Source organism: Danio aesculapii, chromosome 15 (genome assembly GCF_903798145.1).
Source record: "Danio aesculapii chromosome 15, fDanAes4.1, whole genome shotgun sequence".
Classification (NCBI taxonomy): domain Eukaryota; kingdom Metazoa; phylum Chordata; class Actinopteri; order Cypriniformes; family Danionidae; genus Danio; species Danio aesculapii.
Window position 1 is genome coordinate 7,380,056 of NC_079449.1, and position 22,672 is coordinate 7,402,727.

General features: G+C 35.4%; 1 protein-coding gene across 1 annotated transcript in view; it reads right to left on the minus strand.

Moving 5' to 3' along the window:
* The window catches only part of clstn2b (calsyntenin 2b), a gene marked incomplete at its 5' end in the record, with an annotated part of 106,412 nt that overhangs the window by 34,362 nt on the left and 49,378 nt on the right, over positions 1-22,672 (minus strand). Inside the window, 2 exons of the mRNA XM_056473731.1 lie at positions 17,511-17,632; positions 21,137-21,394. Of these exons, the coding sequence (XP_056329706.1) occupies positions 17,511-17,632; positions 21,137-21,394 (380 nt within the window). The remainder of the gene's footprint in view (positions 1-17,510; positions 17,633-21,136; positions 21,395-22,672) is intronic.

The window sequence follows — 22,672 nt, forward strand, 5'->3', positions numbered from 1 at the left end:
TGAATTAAAAATCTCTCATACAAGAGCATCCTGGCTAAGATTAAGCAGTGTACAGTTCACATGGGTTTAACAAAAATTAGGTAAATAACAGATAACATCATTTATCCATCAAAACACACACACACTCACACACACACACACACACACACAAAACAATGATAATTAAGATTATTCAGAACATCTACAGACCAATGTTTCAAATAATTTAAAATCTTCTTTTTAAAAGTAGTGAAACAAACTCAAACTGCAACTTTGTTTGGAGGTTATTCCACGCAAGAGATGCTTCATATTTAAAAGCCTTTTTTTTCCCGTTTCAGTACGCACCACTGGTACTGGTAAATAAAATCATTGTCATCCCTAATGTCACCTTTCCTCATCCCTTCTATTTATTCAGATTTTGAATGTACTATTATACATTTTTTCTTTCAGTTTCGTCGGTGTCATCTTTAGGTTGTATTGATTGTTGATTCTGATTCTGATTGTTGTGCTTTTTAACATTTTTAAAAAAAATTTGAATAATAATGATTAGGCTTCATTTATTAGTTTTTTGCTTGTTCTTTTATCTCCTATTAGAAATTTTAGTGCATCAATTTAAACATTTTGTTTAATATTTAAATACATTTTATCATCTAAGCTTGTCTTATAGTAATTGGTTTGAGCTTTCATTTTTCATTTCATTTTAAAGGGGACCTATTATGCCCCTTTTTACAAGATGTAAAATAAGTCTCTGTCTCTAGAGTGTGTGAGAGAAGTTTCAGCTCAAAATACCACAAATAATTTTATAACAGCAAAAATCAGTCCAAGACTCTCGGAAAATATAGAAAAAATATTAAAAAACCTTTATTTACATGGCTAGTCTTTAAAAAAAACCTACACGTTTCGGCAGAAAGCTGCCTTCATCAGGGTAACCGTGATCAAGTGTGTCTGGAGTTTCTTTTTTTAATATATTTATATATATATATATATATATATATATATATATATATATATATATATATATATATATATATATATATATATATATTTATATATATATATATATATATATATATATATATATATATATTGTTGAATATGTACGTATGTGTATGCATTTATATATGTGTATGAGTATATATATATATATATATATATATATATATATATATATATATATATATATGTGTACATATGTATGTATATATGTATGTACATGCATGTTTATGTGCATTTATTGGTACACTATACTTGTTTATTTGTCTATATATTCATAGACCTTTGCCACACAACTGTTTAAACCACTTACGAAAATAATTTTTGCACAACAGGTCCTCTTTATGTATTTTATTGGAGCATTTGTGTAATTTATTTTTATTTAGTTTTAACTTTATTTCTTATAAGTCATTTTACTGTTTCAATCTAAATATTTACCCCTGTAATGATTACATTTTTTTCCCATTTGAAACTAATTTCTAATCATTTTATTCCATTGTATGCAGTGCAGTTTGGACATGCAATCCTGCCTTTATGTTTCTGTCCAAAAAATAAATAAATTTAATGAAAGCGGAATTTTTTGCCTTTAAAAACCAAAACACAGTTCACTAGGTTTTGGAGTCCATAAATATGACTGAACATGCAGTACTCTAGTAACATCTCCTCTGATGATTCTTTTCTTTCCTCATCCCTTCTGCTTCTCTCTTTCGTTCTCCTTAAATCTTTTTATATCTGTCCTCCAGGCCCACATTCTCCAACACAGTTCTTCCCACACAATCCCATTGATGCTCATCTTAAGAAAGAGAAGTGAGTAAGGTGTAGAAGTGAGTGGAGTCCAGAGATTGATGACAGGAGGCTGTGAAAGAATGAGGGTCCAAACTCAAAACACGGCCTTTATAACAGAAAGCCTGAAGCAGAGGAAACCGCATCATCTGAGGAAATGTGAGTGGTGTTTGGCGATTGCCAGTTTGTTGTTGTGCAGTTGCTATGATGTTTGCGGTGGTTGCTAGGTTGATAATCAAAGTGATAATCTGATCATTAGGTAAGGTCGGTGGTTTGATTTATTTGTTATTTTGTATATATTTGAAGAGTTCAGATGCAAAAACCTCTAAATGCTGTCTGAAGCTCCTTGGTGTCAAATATTATGTTCAATGAATCACCTTTAAAGTTAAATAACTGAACACAAACAGGATCCTGGGAAAAATGCTCATTTTAGAAGAAAATTTCTGACGGCACTTAAAGGTTTTTGCTTCTGAACTCTTCATTTGTTTATTTTATAAGGTGAGACTCTACAGGCAAAACCAGCTTATTTATCTTCATTCATTTTTTAATTTGTTTTGGGGTTTTTCATAAATCAAGAGCTTTTTTATTCAGTCTAATAGAAAGAAAACATTCAAAGAATACTTTTTAGTCATTGTTTATTAATTTTGCCTGCATATTTCAAGCACAATGCATATTTTTAAAGACCGTTTCCTCAATGTTTTTGTTTTCCTGTGGTAGGACATATATTTCCACTTCAGCAGCCCTTTTAAAAGGTTTAATATCTTTATTTTGAAGGGGCATTTCATGATTTTGCCAAATACGATGCGATCCTGGATGAACATTTCTGTTGATCCTGGAACATCATTTTTATTCAAATATGTAATCCATATCTATTCCCCACCACAAAACCCAACCATAACTGTAAATTATTCCCAAGATCAAAGGGGGATAAATGTTGGATAACAATCACGTAGAAGTGTATAAACCTTACCATAAACCTAAACTTAACATAAATGGTAAACGTATCCCTTAATTCTGATTGACTGATTGGAATGTTGTTCTAGGATCAACACTGATGTTACTCCAGGAACATGTCCTACTTAGTAAATTCAGATTGGCGTGTTTGAGCCATTTTTTTTTTTTTAAACATTTATTTGCCTGATTATTTACAACATTTTATTCTACCAAAGTCATTAAAATCAGTTATTTTTTGAATTATGGAGTAATAAAAAGCAAGTTCCCAAATCCCCTCTTATACCACTAGCTGTAAAATAAAACAATTTCGAAGCTGCCTTTTTTTGTGGTTCTCAGCTTTTTTGAGCTAGAAATGTTTACAATTAGCTTTATTGTATTTTGTCATGATCACCAGCGATCCAACCTGTTCAGATCGTTGGTAAACACAGATCACATAGAACTACAAATCTGCCATTTTATGGACTACAGTTCCAGTCATGTATCACGCATACTCACACCGTTTTCTGATTCTGACTAATTGCAAAGACACCGCTGAAGCTGCTCATGGACTGATTACAGGACTATATACACAGCACACAAACACACAGACTTGGCTGAGTCTTGTTAAACTGTGAGTGAACATTACAATGTGTTTTCCTTGCCTTGCCGTGGTTTTGACCCTCGCTTTGTTTCATTTATGTTGTATGCTTCCTGCCTTTTTGACCATCTGCCTGTTATTTTGACTAAGACTCTGGATTGCCCTCATACATCTGTTTGCTCCTGTGTTGACTGTTGCTTGCCTGACCGTTCTCTGTTTAATAAAGACTCTGCATTTGGATCGGCACCTCTGTTCTCAGCGTCGCTCCGTGTTACAGCTTTATTGTTTGTAGTGTATGAACAGTAACTATTACTGTGATGCTCTCCTTTTAGGCGATATTGGAAAAGTTGATATTGCACTTTTGTATTTCTGCTATATATTTTGTTATAAATACAATTTCTTTTGCGTTACTGATTTTCAGAGAAGCCGTATAGTATTCAGACACACAACTTGAATAATTAGATATCATTGTATTGTCTTCATCGTATAAATCTAAATAATCTTTGTAATCTAAAGCTAGAAATGTTATCAGTTTCTTGTGCTTTTAAGCTGTGTTGAAATGCTTAAAGAGGTGGTCCAACGTGTATTTTTAAGGATTTGGTTATGTTTATAAGATGCAAAGCAATGTGTGCTCATGCTTCATTTGTAGAAAATCACGTTTTTTTTCATAAATCTTACTTTGATTATATACAGCTACTCTGCCAACATGAAAACCACTATCATATTTCTCCGCATTCAAGAGGCTCTGATTGGTCAGCTAACGTAATGTCCTGTGATTTCGTGAATTGGCTTCATGTCACAGGAAAAGTGTCATGCCCCTACAAGTGTGCACTTTGCCTCAGCTCTGTAAATAGTCAGTGTGAACCTGAATCTGACATAAAATGACACACAGAGAAATCTAAAATAAAATCTGACAAGTGACTTTCACATATATTTGGAATAAACAAGTGTAAGTAATATGAGACATTCACATATCTTTTGCGAGTTTGTTATTTGAGATGTAAGTTAGAACGCAGGGAAAGCCTCTGCAAAGACACTGTAGCACTGCTGAAGATTGTGGGTGTTTACAGCGGTTTGATGGATAAACATGAATTTGTAGCTGAATTGTTAACTGTGCCAAACAGCATTTCCTGTTGTTTATATCCTGTTGTTATGTGACTGTTAACGCTAGACACTGTGCATGTGATAGATCAATTTTTAACAAATATAAATACTTACAGGTTGTGGCTCACAATCCACAGCTTCTTCTATTCTAGTTGGAGCTGCTTCTTTGAGGAGTTTTTAGCCAAATCCAGCACTGAACTGGGAGAGATTGTGGAGGCTCTTCTTTGTCAAATGCTAGCTATATATTCTAAAATTCTCTGGAACATAATTAAAAGAAATACTTCTCTCTTTGTATTGTGTCCTTTGGAAGACCAAATACAGAAACAGAATAAGCTCTGTGGAAATAGCAGCGTTTAGACTGCATTTTAGCTTTCTCTGCTGTAATATAACAGCACCTCTGGCTACACCCCTTTGCTGTGAAGGGTGTATGTGCATTGTGTATGCGCGTAATCGGAACGGTTTATGACTTCTTTGACCCGGATGTATTTTGTAGTCCCCAAACTTTGTTCGCTGTAGGATTTGCTAAGCTAACTCTGTAAAAGTCAATGTCTCCCTTTGCATTGAACATTGAGTGTATTCCATTGAGATGTTGTTTATGTTCACACAGCTACATTACACATCAACTAAAGTTTAAAATATGATATCGTAGATACCACCCCTTTATTAACACTCAGAGGTCTTAAATCGCAAATGATAAACTTTCACTATATTATGGATGAAATTTGCAATGACAAACTATTGTACAAAGTAAAATTATGACTGGACATTGCACATGCTGCGACGTGTATGTTGGGTTATTGATGCTGAAACAATATATTCTGCAGCCCTACACTATAAAAATATCTATAAATTAGGTAAATATGTTGTGATTCATGATTTAATTTATTATTTTGCTCCATTTATTTCTACTTTTGAATCGCATTGAGACCTTGATCTTTTTTCTTTCTTTCTACCTTAAAAAGCATGAAAAAGGGCCTTTTGTTAGCATTTTAATAGTTAAAAGTGATGAACACATAATATGGAAACTGTTTATTATTTAGTGTACTCTCCTTGCCAAACTAATGTATTGTTTAAAGTAAACATCTCTCGTCACCTTGGTGCTGTGTTGTGTTGTGTTGTATGGCAGTGATGAGGGATTATCTGTCTGCGTTTGGCTGGTTTGGACTCCTGCCACTCAAAAACACACACTAGCAGACGCTTTCTTTTCGCTCTGTCACACACTGCATGTGTTTGTGTGTCTGTGTATGTGTTTGTCTGGGTCGTGGAGTCGAGTGGAACTGATGGTTACAGCCTCACACCACACCATCAGACACTTCTCATCTCCACCGAAATCTCGCCATCCGTCTTTCCTCCTCTCACTTCTCCTCACTGTCTGACTTTCTGCTACCAAATTGAAGTCCCCCCCCACCAAAGTCCTCATTTGTCCTTTCCCACAATGCCTTTCTTTCCACAGCTCCTCTGTTTTAGAGTGAAATCTGTTGAGAGGGGATATAGAAGATACTGTAGCAAAAACTGAGAATAAGGCTTAGGATAAGGTCATTTTTTTTGTGTGTGTGTTTAAAAATGTGCCCTGGTGTACATTTTTGAGAACTGAGAAATATGTTCTCGCTGGCACATATGGCTGAATTTTCTCTGTAGAACAAACGCTATGGGGTCTTTGTATGGATGATTTTTCCGGCGTGACTAGTTTGATCAGTATCTCACAATAAAAATAATGAGACATTAATATTCATTCTTAGAAAACGCAATACCAATGTTTTTAAATGTCTACTTATATAATAGGTCAAGTAAATTCAGTTTGAACTGAGCATCAGAATGGGGAAGAAATGTGATTTAAGTGACTTTGAATGTGGCATGGTTGTTGATGACAGATGGGCTGGTCTGAGTATTCCAGAAACTGCTGATCTACTGGGATTTTCATGCACAAACAACTCTATAGGGTTTACAGAGAATGATCTGAAAAAGAGAAAATATCCAGTGAGCGGCAGTTCTGTGGGCACTAATGCCTTGTTGATGCCAGAGATCAGAGGAGAATGGCCAGACTGGTTTCAGCTGATAGAAAGGCAACAGTAACTCAGATAACCACTCGTTACAACTGAGGTATGCAGAAGAGCATCTCTGAACGCACAACACGTCCAACCTTGAGGCAGATGGGCTACAGCAGCAGAAGACCACACCGAGTGCCATTCCTGTCAGCTAAGAAAAGGAAACTGAGGCTACAAACTGGACAATAGAAGATTGGAAAAACGTTGCCTCGTCTGATGAGTCTCGATTTCTGCTGCGACATTTGGATGGTCGGGTCAGAATTTGCCATCAAACACATGAAAGCAGGTGAGCATTGTATCAATGCCGCAGCCTAGCTGAGTATTGTTGCTGACCATGTCCATCCCTTTATGACCACAGTGTACTCATCTTCTGATGGTTACTTCCAGCAGGATAATGCACCATGTCATAAAGCGCGAATCCTCTCACACTGGTTTCCTGACCATGACAAAGTGTACTCGAATGGCCTCCACAGTCACCAGAGCTCAATCCAATAGAGCACCTTTGGGCTGCGGTGGAACGGTAGATTTGGATCATGGATATGCAATCGGCAAATCTGCAGCAACTAAGTGATGCAATCATGTAAATATGGGCTAAAATCTCTGAGGAGTATTTTCAGTACCTTTTTGAATATATGACATGAAGGATTAGGGTAGTTCTGAAGGCAAAAGGTGGTCCAACCTGGTACTAGTAAGGTGTACCTAATAAAGTGGCCAGTGAGTGTGTATGTATGTGTGTGTGTGTTTTACAATACAGTAATGACAATTAGGAGGAAATATAAAATAACACCTTAATATACTAATATTCAGTGTTAAAAATTTTGATGAGAGAAGGGATGAAAATACCCCTACATCCTAACAACCATTTAGCAGTGCATCACAACAATATACAGTGCTCTGCATTGAGTACACCCCATTTTGAAAAAGAATTTTCATCCATTTCACAGAGAATATAAGCAATGTATTTTGGTGCATTTAAACCAAACAGATTTATTAAACAGATATATTTATTAAATTAATAATTTAAACATAACATATTTAGACATTGAAAGATAATACAATTAAATTCAAGCAAAATATTGCAAAAAAAAAAAAAAAATTACAGCCTAAAAAATTGTAACTAAAATTTCTGTTTTTTTTTTTGGTTTTTTTTTGTTGCTTTTTTCCTCTTCTTAAATGTCTATTTAATTATTTTTTTATACAACAAATAAATTTGGCTGTACACGTTTTTGGACCGTTATCGTAAGTTATTTTGTTAGATAAGCTCTAGAGTTGGCTTCAGTACTGACTAATCTATTGTATATGAACCAATATAATATTGTAAAGCTTCCTATTAAAAATATGAATTTAAAAGAGATTTGTGAGGGGTGTACTTATATATGCTGAGCACTGTATATAAATAATGGTACTTCATTTCTTTATTGATCAAATGCTATGAGATTCTACAAAACGAGTGTTTTTGTTTTAATCGATTGCTTCTCTCTGTGCACATAGGCTGTGTGTGTTTATGTGTTTATTTTGAATAAATTGATTTCTTTTCCTTATAAAATTTCTGTTTTATACTTTTATACTGGTATTCGTCCTGAATTTTATTCAGTTTTCTTCTCCTCTCTGCTTCTGTCTCTGGACAGACATTGATTTTTTTATTTTTTTCTCTCTCTCTCTTTCTGTGTGTGTGTTTGAGAGAAGCTGGTGAACAGCAGTTGTGGCATGCAATAATCTTAATCTAAATTTAGCCATTTAATTACTGTTATTTGACAAATAGGCTGCATATTACTGTAGTTAGTGATTTTGATGAATATCCAGCAAAATGATTTGTTCCTCAAACTCGTCGACGGCAGAACAAACAGTGTGTGTCCAGCAAATCCCCGGAGAGCAGATCGTCGTTCTGTGATATTTTCTCTGTGTGTGTTCAGTAAATGCACAGCGCTCAATCGATAAAGCTGGTAAAAGACTTATAGCCACACTAAGCCAAAGTCCACTTAATGGCAAGGCAATTTATCAAAGAGAGAGTGAGCGAGAGGGCAAGAAAGACAGAGGTAGAGAGAGACAGCTTTTTTTTTCTCTCACTTGCTCAAAAGCCAAGCTCACTGGACATTTTAACATTGTGGATCTCACTCCTGTGTGAATCACCTCTTTTTCACAAGTACTTATTTTCCGTCCTTTTGAGAAGGTACAATTGTTTTATTTATTTTTTGAGGTTGTGACTTTGAACATGTTGAGACACAAGCTGTCGTTCAAGAATATGAACCTACATCAAAATAGTTGAGATATCTGGCTCTTATTTGCCTGTTATTTCATAAAAATCTACATCTGAACTTATTCGATATCACAATTTAGCACATTTTAAATCTACACCAAGTTAAATCTAGCCAATATTCAAATACTTGATTAAAATCCAAAATAGACATTCAACATGAATGTTAGACATTAATAAATGTACATAGAAGGCCTTAAGAAGTTAAGTTTTTGCTCAAGAGCTTTTCATGGTCCAGTAAGCAACAACTTATTTTTTTCAGATTTTTGTAATGTTATTGGTCATCCTATTTTTAATATCAGCTGTACAATCTTTTTGCTTTGTGAATTAGTTGGCTAGTTGTTAGTTAGTTATTAATGTTAGGTGTTGTTAATTTCTTAGTTAAATGACACCTAGGTTAGCCCTTTTTTCAGATTTAATAAGTGTTTTGCGTCTCCAAAATGTGTCTGTAAAGTTTCAGCACAAAACACCCATCAGATTATTCATTATACATTTTGGAAGATTCTATTTTATACATTTTTGCACTAGGGGTCTGTTTTGTCGTACTGCGCCTTTAAGGCTAGTCCTCCCACCGTTTCTACGTGCCTTTCTGCGTGCCTTAATCTCCTCCCTCGGCTGCGTCAGACAACAGACATACTTAAAGGAAGCAGATCTCACGTAGCGTTTGGGAGAAATACTACAGTAAGAACTTTACCAATGAGCATTTGTTGTGCAGTTGCATTGATGAGTCACACAAAGTTCACACGCACACACAGATACACACACGCATACACACACACCGCAGCAGACACACACACAGAGACGGATAGAGCGCCCGTTTAGCTTTGCACTCTTTTTGCACGCAAATGTGACAGGATACAGGTTAATCTCCACTGCTGTATGGATATCTGTTATATTAATGTACAAAATAAACCTGATTTAACATCCACAAACCGGGATTGAAGCGTCTTCTTTATAATTGTTCTGACACGCGGCTGTGCTGATGAAGTGAATCTGAAGTGAATCGCTGTAATTCATTACACACATGCTCTGTTTTAAAACATTTTAAACATGTGAAACTCACTCTTGATCACGTTTGATGATGATTGATGATCCTAGCGAACTGTACAGACCTTTTATTCCCGGTTGCTTTGCGTATGTCTGGTCTTGTTGATATGATTATACACGTGACTACCAGACATGTTAATACGCGCAGCTGTCAATCAATAATGGTGAGTGGGGGGACCGCTCTCCTACGTAAAGTTGTGGTCGATCTGAAAACCGCTCCAATTGGTCCACCGTTTTTATTTTGTTAAATTAAAAAAAAAAAAAAAAGCACTGGGTGTGTTTATATCACCCCAATATGACAGTCTATACACCATACCTGCACATATGTCTGTCCAAACAGCTTGAAAAGTAGATTTTTCACCATAGGTGCCCTTTAATGTTTAATTTGCAAAAATGAAATAAATGAGAATTTATTTTATTATTATTTTTTTTTTAATGAAACTGAAAAATTAAGTTTTTATTTTAAGAATCTGATTTTTTTTTTATTTATGTAACAGATTTAGCTATTTCTGACTTTTTTAGTATAATGCTGAAATATCTATTAATAAGACCTTATTGTAAAGTGTTACCTATTGTTTTAACTATACAAGAGACTGAATGTGATTCAGTACTCTATAAATAATGTTCAGTATCTTGCACAGACTGATCGTTTCACTACATAAGACCTTAATGTATCATCAGGAGAAACAGGTATTCATTTTGTTTTGCCTGAATATGTTTTTGGACTCTCATAGTGTCGTTAGTTATTACCTTGCATTTTATAAATAATCAAGGAGCACAGTTTCAGCTACAGTGCCTATAGAAAAATCATCACACCTTTACTTTTATCCACAAGTGTAAATTTATCTTTGGCTTCCCTTCACAACCATATCAGCGTTCACATCACACATATCACAGAAAACTGGCAACCCAAATACATTCAATATCATCACATAAATCACATAAAAAAAACTCAAACTCTAATCATCCTTAAAACCCAGTATTTCAAATTACCACAAAGGACATTTGATACACATTTTTCTTACACCTGAGGTTGCCTAAAATGTCTTTTTGATGGCAGAAGCTGAAATTTTCTATCTAAGGCATGAGAACAGTCTTCAATGTTAATTCTCATTAAATAAAGTTGATTTAATTGTCTTTGTGCTTTGCTTACAATTGCACTGGCAGTTTTTACTACAGTTTTTGCTATTTTTCTAATTGCTTTTCTCTAATTCAACAGTCCATACCATGCAGTCATGTTAAAACTCACAACACTTTCAACCAAATTCTTGTATAGCATCTCCAGAATATCTTGGCTCGGACCAAATTGTCACTCACACTTGTGAAAATCTATACCTTTGCTCACGTCCCGCCCTGCTTTTAAAAGATCTTCAGGATAAAGTTGTAGATATGCACAGGTTAGATGGTTTTAAAAACATTTCAGGCTGGAGTAGTTGCTGTTATTAGAAATGATTTGATTTCAGGCTGTATGGCAAAGTGATTATTTCAAGAGGTAATGATGATTTTCTAAAGGCACTGTAAATATATAGTTAGTAATAATAGTTCAGATGCAAAATCCATCAGACCTCTCTTCTTGTAACTGAGCATTTTCTATCAGGCTCCTCTGATTCGGTTCAGAAGTTTCATTTTATATGTGATAATGAGGTTATTAGCTGGTAAATAAAATACCTTTTTTCATTAATGTCCCTTTAGACAATTCTTTGGTTTTTAACAAGATAGATTTTCTTTTGCGTCAAAACCAGCTGAATCCACTTGTGCTTTTTATGCAAAACCCTCTAAATCCACCTATTGAGACAAGACAGTGTAGTTAGTTGAAAATCACTAAAGATGCAATTAGAGATTATTTTACCAAACATAAAACACATACACAAACCACCTGAAATTAAAAATACATCTGTCAAGTAACTGGCGGTTCATTCTGCTGTGGTAACCCCTGATAAATCAGGAAGTAAGCAGAAGGGAAATGAATTAATGAAATCGGTCAAGTGCATTAACCAATAACATTAAAATTGACTAATTAAATCTTAACAATCTGTTGTCATTTCTGATATTTGGGATTTGCGTTTAATGTAAGTAGAGCAATGTAAACAAGCTTGTTAGATTCAAATAATGTAGTGTATAAACATTGTGAAACATCTGTGCATTGTCCATTACTATATATATATATATATATATATATATATATATATATATATATATATATATATATATATATATATATATATATATATATATATATATATATATATAATTTATTGAAGTAATCTAAATAATGTATAGTTTTATACATTTTAGTTATCTTTTTCTTTTTCTTTTTGAGTTTTGAGGTATGGGATGTTTTCATTTGCCATTCATTTACAGTCGGACAGGCTCATCCAGCTCATCAAACTCCGTCTTTTGAAATTGAAAGAGGAATAAAATGCTCTCCTTATAAAAGCCGGCGTATCAGTGTGCTGCTACATTGAAAACATGATTCAATTTGCGTCTCTTATTGGTTCTCGGGATATAGCGGCTTTTGCTGTCAAAGGCAAGTGGCGTTTAGCTGCTTTTGCAAACAAAGCTTTATTTCTGAATGCGCTGACACTGTGATTTAGATGATTTCAAACAAAACTATTTGTTGAACATGTAGTACATGCCTAAAGCATTCACTCAGTGTCATTCTCATTTTTGGCGGTAATGGCATTTAGCGGGTTTTGCATCTGAACTCTTTATATATTCATTATACTATTGAAGAAAAGTCGCCTGTATTTTGGATGGCCTGCAGGATGAGTATTTATTTATTTATTTTTATTTTTATTTTTGGGTGTACTGTACCTTTAAAATTGTATATGAGGTACATTTTTTTGTGGAAAGAAATATAATAAACATGCTTTGTGAATTGCAGTGAAACACTGCAACTGCATTTGTCAGTGAGCTAATACTCAGCGCTAGTCCAAGAAAACTTCACATTTGCATTAATATGCATATCTTTTAATATCCATTTCATAATGGAAACACAACACCATCATCTTTCTAATTAAATGAAAGTCTTAGATTTGGAAAAAAGAGACTAATTTAATTAGAGAACTCTCTGCGGGAAGAGGAAAGAAAAAGCCTTTAGGAAAGATATAAAAAGATCACTCATGTTCTTTGAAGTGTCTGAGACGTGCAAAGACCAAAAATGTTCTCCCTCGGGTCAATGGACCCTCAAACCGGTATCTTATGTTATGCATTTATACATTCATGAAACTACATTATGGGATTCATTTGAGGGTGGGGTGAATCTCCAAGAGCTCATTCTCCACGGGGGGAGAAAAGACTCTTTGATGCTTAAAATGTCTGTAGAATCTTTCTTTGCATCTTCTAATGCTGTGCATGTCAACGGCAAATGTACAGTTATGGTAATGAAGGTTCTAAAGGAAAAAGTACCACAGCTTCATGATCATGCAGTCTCTACATGTGACAGTAACACTGCAGGGCCGTAGTCATCATTTAAAAATCAGTTTTTTTTTTGTTTGTTAATTTATTAGTTATATCAGTTTTTATTCACTAATAAATAATGTCCACATTTTTCCTCAAAAAAAAAGATCTATTTAATGCAGCAACATGCTGTTTTTACACATTTTCACAGTACCACAGCTTCATATTCATGCAATCTCTTTATGTGGCAGTAACACAGCAGCTCCAGCAGGGCATAGTCATCATTTAAAGGGGTGGTCTATTACGATATCATATTTTTTTTCGGGATTTATACCTTTATAGGATAGGACGGTAGAGAGTTTTGACAGGCATGGGGAGCAGAGAGAGGGGAAGGATCGGTATAGGATCGCGAGACTGCAATCGAACTTTAAATATTTACGCTTTAGGATCTTTTAGGAAATGTCAGTTTCACATCAGCCATCCCTATTATCTGCATGCCCCTATTTGCCCCTGATTTGACCTTTGCCTGCCTGACTATTCTCTTAATAAACTGCACTTGGATCCTCAACTCTGTTGCCAAGCTATCTCATTACGCCCGCATTTTTTACACTTTAGATTCACTTCAGAAGTTACTGTCATGAAAACATGCATGTTCAAACTACTGATTTAAAATGAGTTGAATCAACACAATTCTAGATTTTTTTTTTTTTTGGAACAACTTAATTATTTTACTTTAAATCCAATTAAATTTGTACAATTAAACTAATTTTTGTGTTGGTCAACATGTAGGAATTGTGTGGAACTCAGCATTTCAGTGTATCATGTATACTGTCTTACAATTCTGCCTTTTATATATGTTGCTCAAAGAAAACCTCAAGACAACCATCCAATGAAAAAGTGTGGGGGGTTTAATCTTAAAGTTTTAGAAGTCTTCCCCCCACAACCACACACATCCAATTCTCCGCCCTTGAGCTCTAGTCTGCTGTGCAGTTTAATGCTCTGATGTTGAGCTTTTGTTTGTTTGTTTGTTGGCTGGTTTAAGGCAGCAGGACTTTTCATGTCCTCTGTGCAAATCCTGTTGGAGGAGTTCATGTTTTAAAGCCCCCCTGCTATTTTTTCTGATGGGTTTTTAAGTGGTCTTTGGTGCGCTTGTTCTTTCAGCGGGCCCTTAGTTTTGTGTGTCGCCGCATTTGTGTGTTTGTTCTCTCAGATAATGAAGTCTTCCTGCGGGTGTGTTTGGTTGTCTGTGAAAACTCACTGCTAAACAAACACTCTTAATGACTTGGCTGTTTTCTCTCTCTCTCTGTTTCTTTCTCACTCTGAGGCTTTATCTTCACAGATATTTGCATAATTATATGGCTAATGGTGGACTAACTGAAGGATTGCTGTATGCTGGAGATGTTGGTGGATTCAATTAACCTGCATTAGACCTGTGAATCTACACAACACTGATCACACAATAACACATTACAGTTCATAACTGCTGTATCGATCTACTTTTCTATTATTCTATTTATTTCTTGATCTGTTTCTGTTATTTGTCTATCTTTATTCTATCTATTGTTCTATCATTTGGTCTTTATTATTCTATCCATCCATCCATCCATCCATCCATCCACATACCCATGTCTATCATCCATTCATCTACTAATCCATCTATCATTTAGCTCCATCTATATACTCATCTGTCTATCATCCATCTACTTCTCCATCCATCAATTTATTTATCTATCCATCTATCCATCCACATACCCATGTCTGTCATCCATTCATCTACTAATCCATTCATCTCTCCATCTATATACCCATCTGTCTATCATCCATCTGTCCGTCCGTCCATCCATCCATCCATCCATCCAAAGGTCCACCCGTTTGGCCCAATGAAGGTGTCTACTGGGGGATGAATGTTCACTGCGTGTTCGGCCTTTTCCAGTGCACAATGTTGTTTCAGTTTAACTTTAACTCTCCAATTTGACTCCAATTTGAGTATGAGGTGGTTTAGAATATTAATATTTATCTTTCGTTTTATCTGACTCCAATCATAAAACATTAAGAAGATTATATAAATATATAAGTTGGATAAATGTTTGAACCTTTTGCTTTCACTCGTAACTATTATATTTGTTGATTCGGGTGCTCTTGTCGCTCAGAGGAATCGCTCTGGCCGATAGCATCCCTCATGGTCACACTCTTGTCAGTCTTGATTATTAAACAGAGGTAATTGACTAATACTTTTGGATGGTTGCTTCTATGCTTGCTCATTCTAAAATATTTTTGATTAGTCCCCCTTAGATGTACACCCTTGAGTAAATACAATATCATTTCTAATCAGAGGTTTAGGCCATTGTTATAAATGTAACCGACTACTGTACTCTGTATTCATTTTGGTTTAGCCAAGCCCATGGTTTCCCATGTATACTTAAATTAGAATAATATTACTTTCAAACAAGGGTCGGGTACCTTATCTAGGTTAGTCATGCAATTCCTTGTTGCCCTGGACCGAATCAACCCTCTTTCCACTTAAGTACACTTAAGTACACAATATCAAGAGTCAGTCAGATGCCTAAAATACAATTAGTGAGCTCAATGCTCCAACTAGATTTTAGTCCGTCCACTGATCTGACGCAGGAAAAGCGCAAACAAGGATACAGCGTAATCTACTAAAATGAATAATTACAGAGTAAGCAGAATGCGTTCAAATATAACAATTTAATAGTCAGGTTAGTATGTATTATAATAATAAATAATTATAAACAGTCAATACAAGACATCAAATTCTCAAAGATAGATCTAAGATCAAAAGATGCATACCTGACTTCAAAATATACGTATTATAGAGCATGAGAAGAGCTCCACATTACGGGCTGATCTGGTTACAGAATCGCGCCGAACATTTTGAGGCATTTCCTTAAATAGTCAAACCAGGAATCTCCTTCAGGTAAGAGGTGTGTGTGTGCGTGTGTGTGCGTGTGTGTGTGTGGAACAACAAAAGGTATTTGCATTTAGTGGCATGTTAGATCTGAAGAGTTTCTGCCTATAGGGAGCAAATGGTAATTTGAATAGAAGCCCCTAGGTAAAGGCCCACCTTTAGCAGTGGTTCAAAAGTTACCTGAAGCTATATATCTATTATTTTGATTGGTCTCATACTCTCAGAAATAGACATTGTACCAGTCGCACTGAGACATTTCAAATGATATCAAACATGATGCAAAAAGTCACTTGCATTGATACAGAACATTCATACTTTGAGATGACCATTCTGTGAGTTAAGAAAACCTTTCTGTGAGTTGGGTGAGGGGGAAGAGTAGGGGAAGGGGATGGAGGTTTTTCCGCATTCTCGCTCCATGGGATGTGAATGTAGATGTTTGCATTGTCCATGTGGATGCATGAAAATGTCTGTCTGTCTGTCTGTCTGTCTGTCTGTTGTATTTTTATCTATCGTCCTTATTCTATTCTATCTATCGTTCTATTTATTGTTCTATTGTTTTATCGATCTATCTATTATTCTCTGTAATTCTATTTATCTGTCTGTCTGTATTTATCTGTCTGACGTTCCTTTTGTCTATCTACCTGTCTATCGTTCAATCTATCTATCTGTCTATCGTTCTGTAATTCTATTTATCTGTCATCCTGTCTTTCTTTCCATCATCCATTTGTCATTTCATCTGTCCATCCATCTGTTTATGTCATTCTTTCCATCCATATGTTTGTTGTTCTGTCATTACATCAGTTCATGAGGTTCTATCTATCCGTCTGTCCATCCATCCATCCATCTGTCCATCCATCCATCATTCTGTCAGTCCATCCGTGGTTCTGTATGTCTTTCTGTCTGTCCATACTGTCTCTTTTTGTTTCTTTTTCTTCTGTCTTTCTGTGTTTTATCCTTTTCCCTGTTGTTTTATTTATCCATCAATCTATCTATCATGTTATGTATCGGTCATTCTGTTTGTCTAATTCAGTCAGTCTGTCATTATAGCTTTGTCTGTCATTCGGTCTGTTAGTTTAGCATTCTATTGCTCTGTTGTTTTGTACAGTATATCATATTTCTATCAGTCTATTTTTCTAGCTGTCAGTTTATCGATCATTCTATCCCTTTACCAGTTGTCCCATCCATCTGTCATTTTTTTGTTCTGCTGATCTATCTATAGTTCTAACTATTCTATTAAATGATCCATCTATCATTCTACCTGTAGATCTATCATTCTGCCTACTGTTCTGTCTCTGTTGTTTTATCCATTTTGTTTGTTCCACTTTTCATCCATCTATCACTTGTCTAGTTCTATCCTTCGGGAATATTCATACTATCTAAAGAATTGTTTTGTATTCATCTGAAGCTCAGCTGAACTGAAGCTCCTGGTGTGAAAATCTCTCATACCTGCTCTAGTTTCCAGTGGAACTCTGCAGGTCTGAAGGAGTCGGTCTGCGTGTAGTCCGTCCTCAGCAGGAACACCAGCCTGCAGTTATGCACATACAGAGAGTAATGGTGTCTGTTCATCTCTGAGAGAAAGAGAGAGAGACAGAGCACAGAGAGGTCAACAGACAGACACAGAATACAATTACCTCTTGACATACCAGATAATATCGTTAAATTAAACCTGAGAGAAAAGAAACGGCACCGTTTGGTGTGTTTATCTATATAGAGATCCTGACAGGAAAGATCTCTATTCAACTTAACATGGTTGGAAGTGGAGCTGCAATTGGCTTTTTCAAATTAAATTCTGATCTTAACTGTTTTCTTTAACCCTGCTGAAAAGAGCAGCAGCGTTTGCAGGTCAGTGGTGCTTTGGGGCTAGTATAGCTGGCTATTATGACCCGTTTTCAGTGGTATGTTACGATATGGTACAGTTCGGTACACTTTTATGGTCGTTTCCACTGTCAAAAGGTACCAAAAAGTGAACCGTACCCTTTCGAAAGTGTACCAAGCACAACAAACGAGTATTATAAGGTGAACACTATTGGTTTATAGAGATGCATAACTAGCTCATGCACAAGCCAGGAATGCCAGGAATGAAAACAAAGGAAGCACCATTTTAATTACACAGCCAAGACATTACACCGTAATAATAATAACTGTCTCTTTGAACTTATAACTTCTGGTAGACGCTACAGAGCATTGTGCACCAGAACAGCCCGACACAGAAACGGTTTCTTCCCTCAGGCAATGCATCTCATGAACACTTGATGCTAATAATTGCGAAACCAACATCACTAGTTGCTATACACTTTTACACATATACACTTATTTAACAACACACTTTACATGCCAATTTGCACATAACAGCTGCACATATAACGTTGTATATAGTAATGTACCTGTACATACACTTGTTAATTTGTATGTTTGCATTCACTACTTATATTTTTAAAGTATATTTATTATCTGTTTTTTTTGTCCTGTCTCTGTAATTCTGTTGCACTGTAGAAGCTCTGTCAAGAAAATAAATTCCTCGTATGTGTGAGCATACCTGGCAATAAAGCTCTTTCTGATTCTGATTCTAATGTATACATATAATAATGAGCGATGGTCAACCTGAGCTCAACCAAACCTCGTTTCGCTTTCTCGAGAGAGAGAGAGAGCGTGCGCGTCTATATTATAAATAGATATATATATTTATATTATAAATATATATATATATTTATATTGTAAATATCAAACTTGAGCTCATGATATTAATGTGCACGTGATTATTGAAGTGCTTCTGACATCCAATCCTTTCAGAAACAAACAAACGCGAGAGTGACACGCGAAAAAACAAAGGAGCAAATGATTCTTTCAGCAACCTAAAACATAAATAAACTGCCATTTTTAACTATTATCACCGCCTTTTGGACTATTATGAACTCTGAATGACTGAAATGCTTTTTAACAGAGGCTACATGTGCTGGTGAAGATTAAAGATACAGATGAGAAGTTTGCTCTGACTGTGGGCTATATGTTGCGTGTTGTTTTTGAACCCAAATAAGTACTAAATTTATGCTGTGTGTAGTTTTCCTGTAATTGGTAGCATATCGGAGACTGTAAGGGTTTGTACATGTTTATATGTTGCATTTATTTATTTCATGTAATTGCAGACATTACAGTAGGCTATTTCACACTATCATTGATCTGCAGTTATAATCAAATCATGTTCAAGTATTTGTGTATGAAGTTTCTGTTTTGTTAGAAGTGCTTCTCATTTAATATGTGAACGACCCGTACAGCTTTACTTTGACAGTTCCTCGAGTGAGAATGACGTCGACTGAAACGTGTGGTCATACACCACACCCACCAAAAAGGTACCATTGAAAGCCTGATAAAGGTGACCCATACCACCTTACTGTACCACTCAGTGGAAACGGGCCATTAGTCTTGGGGACTAAGTTCTAGAGCCTTTCTTTTCCAATGTGGAAGGTTTGGAGAATCTTTGTGCTATGTTTTATCTCATTACTGTAGGATATAATTCTGATCACAACCATTTCCTTTAACCCTGTTGAAAAGTGTCGGCAGGTCAGTGGTGCTTTGGGGCTAGTATAGCTGGCTATTAGTCTTGGGGAATACTTTATAGAGCTTTTCCTTTTCTGTGTAGAAGGTATGGAGAATATTTGTGCTCTGTTTAATCTCATTACTGTAGGATGTAGGATACTGTAGGTTGGTGGAAATTAGGAGTGGAAACTTTTGCTGATTAGGTTTGTATCATGGTTCTTGTAGTTTGATCTGTTTTACATTGTAAATAAAAATGTGTCCTCTATATTGCAACCATTTAGTAATATCATATACCAGCATACAATACATATCCTTATAATCTACCACTTACAGTATTTTAAAAACATTATTCTCAAGGTCATGTAATTAAAAAAACTGAAAGAACGAAGCAGTTTGATCTTATAGACACATTTTCAATGAAATCTGTGAGATTGCTTTTCTACGGTGGCCAAGAGAGCTTAATGTACAGCAATGGGTCACACTTTATTTTGATGGTCCATTTGTTGAATTTAAGTTACATTGCATCTACATGCCAACTAATTCTCATTAGATTATAAGTAGACTGTTAGGTTAGGGTTAGTGTAAGTTGACATGTAGTTGGAAAGTTTATGTTAAGTTAAATGTCTATTGAATGTCTGTATCAACAGATATTAAGCAGACAGTCTACTAATACTCATTTGGACCATCAAAATAAAGTGTTAGCCAGCAATTTAATAAAACGCGTTATAAAAACACCAGCAACTTAAGTGAAGATCTTCATTAGTTGGAGAGCAAACATGTTGGAAATCCTCACAATGCAAACACATTATGAAAACACTCTGCACATTTTCACAATGCAAACAAATAAAGAAAATGTGCTGCAATTTCTCACAGCACATGCAAATAGCACAGAACAGAATGGAAATGTGTCGGGGGACCCAAAAATGTGACTGAGCTGGGATTTTCTTATTGTGCCATGACTGCTGCTCAGTGAAGTTGTAGGTGATCCTTAGTAATTTTTTCTCCCCGACTACTCCTTTCCCTTGTCTTTTGTATATTCATTCATTCATTCATTCATTCATTCATTCATTTTCTTTTCGGCTTGGTCCCTTTATTAATCAGGGGTCGCCACAGCGGAATGAACCACCAACTTATCCAGCATATGTTTTACGTAGTGGATGCCCTTCCAGCCACAACCCAACACTAAAATCTTTTGTTTATTATTATTATTATTATTATTATTATTATTATTATTATTATTATTATTATTATTATTATTTATTTATTTATTTATTTTTTTTTATTAGTCTAAGTAACCATAACCTTACACAATAGCTGGGTCCATCACATTTTTGGGTTCCCTTGAAACATTTCCTTTGTTATGTGCTATTTGCTTGTGTTATGAGAAATTGCAGGTCACTGTGCAACTAATACTGAACTGCCACTGGCTCATCTGCATTTGAGCGAAGGGATTTACTGGCTCATCAATTGGACATTATATATAACCTCCTAGCATTCATACACTGGTCTTTTCAGCAGATTTCATTTCGTTCTCTCACCAGTTTTGTCAGAGTTGCAGAGCAGTGTTTCTTTCTCGGCTCTCTGTCCTGGACTCGGCCCGTGCTTCATCCATGTGGTTATGGTGAACTGGTCTGTTAGATTCTGTGGGACGACCCAGTCTGGGATTTTGGCCGCTTGATGTCCATCAAATCGGTATGCGAGGTCACTGTCCCGCCCCCCGTCTCTCACCAGAGTTGCCGTCCAGTTAAATACTCTGCCAGGGGCCGGAAGAAGAGCTGTGCTGCCCGATGAAGATCCTGGTGTTTTGCCAGTATAATCAGAGAGTTCAGAGATTAAACAATCAGTCGAAACACAAAGCCACAGATATTGAAATTAATAATGTCTCTTTCACATGACTGGTACTACAAACTCTCATTTAAATGAAAAACCTCAACGTATACACTGTAAATAATATATATAAAAATCTTGCTGCCTTAACCCTTGTGTAACCCTTTCATTATGTTGGTTACTGTTTTTGCCCCATTGACTACCATTATTATGACATTTTTTGATTGCAAAGCCTTGACAGCAAATAGCAAACAGCATTCTTGAATTTTGCTGGTTTTCCCTGGAGGTAAAAAGGCATGCAGACTATAATTTACTGTTTTACCCCATATAACTCCATTTAAAAGCCAGAACCTTTTTTTTGCACAGGCCTATCTAAAGCGTTAATGTTGCCAAATGATGATGAACAGTTAAAATGAAAAGTTTTACCTCTTGCCAACAGGGAAAACTGCCAACAATCAAGAATGCATGATTATTTTCTGTCAAGGCTTTGCATTTCAAAAAATGTCATTATAATAGAAGTCAATGGGGCAAAAACAGTAACCAACATAATGAAAGGGAAGTCAGTTTGCCCAGAGTGTATTGTTGAATTTTTGAAAAATTTCCAGCATTAAATAAGATTTGCTGAAACAGAGAATGTTGTGCCAAATTAAGACTCAATCACCAGGGTTACATTTTTGAGTTGAATCAAACTAATTTTTCTAGTAGCCTCAACTTACATCAATCAAACTGACTAAAATATTAAGTTAAACTTTGTATAACTTTAAGTTAAAACCTGATTAAAGTAAGGTAAAGCAACTAAAATATATGTAGTCTTGACTTTTTGTTATTGTTTTTTTACAGTCGATGTGAATTCATTAATTATGTCTGTTTAATAGGCTGATTTGTGTAAATAAGTGTACCCTGGAAACAATCATATTGAACACACTTGTTAATTGTAAATTTCATATAATGACATTTACATTTAGTCATTTAGCAGACGCTTTTATCTAAAGCGACTGACAAATGAGGACAAGGAAGCAATTTACACAACTATAAGAGCAGCTAATCACTTTTACTGTGTATTCTTGTACATGTCAGGGTGTCTGCAGGGTCTGAAAGTCTTAAATGTCAAAAACAAAATATTAGGCCTTAAAGTCTTAAATTAAAATGGTGTTGTAGGTCTTAATTTTTCTTTGGCCACGTAAAGCTACCCAATCAGTTCAACCAACAATCCATCTAAAAAACATTTAACAGAAGTAAAATTTATA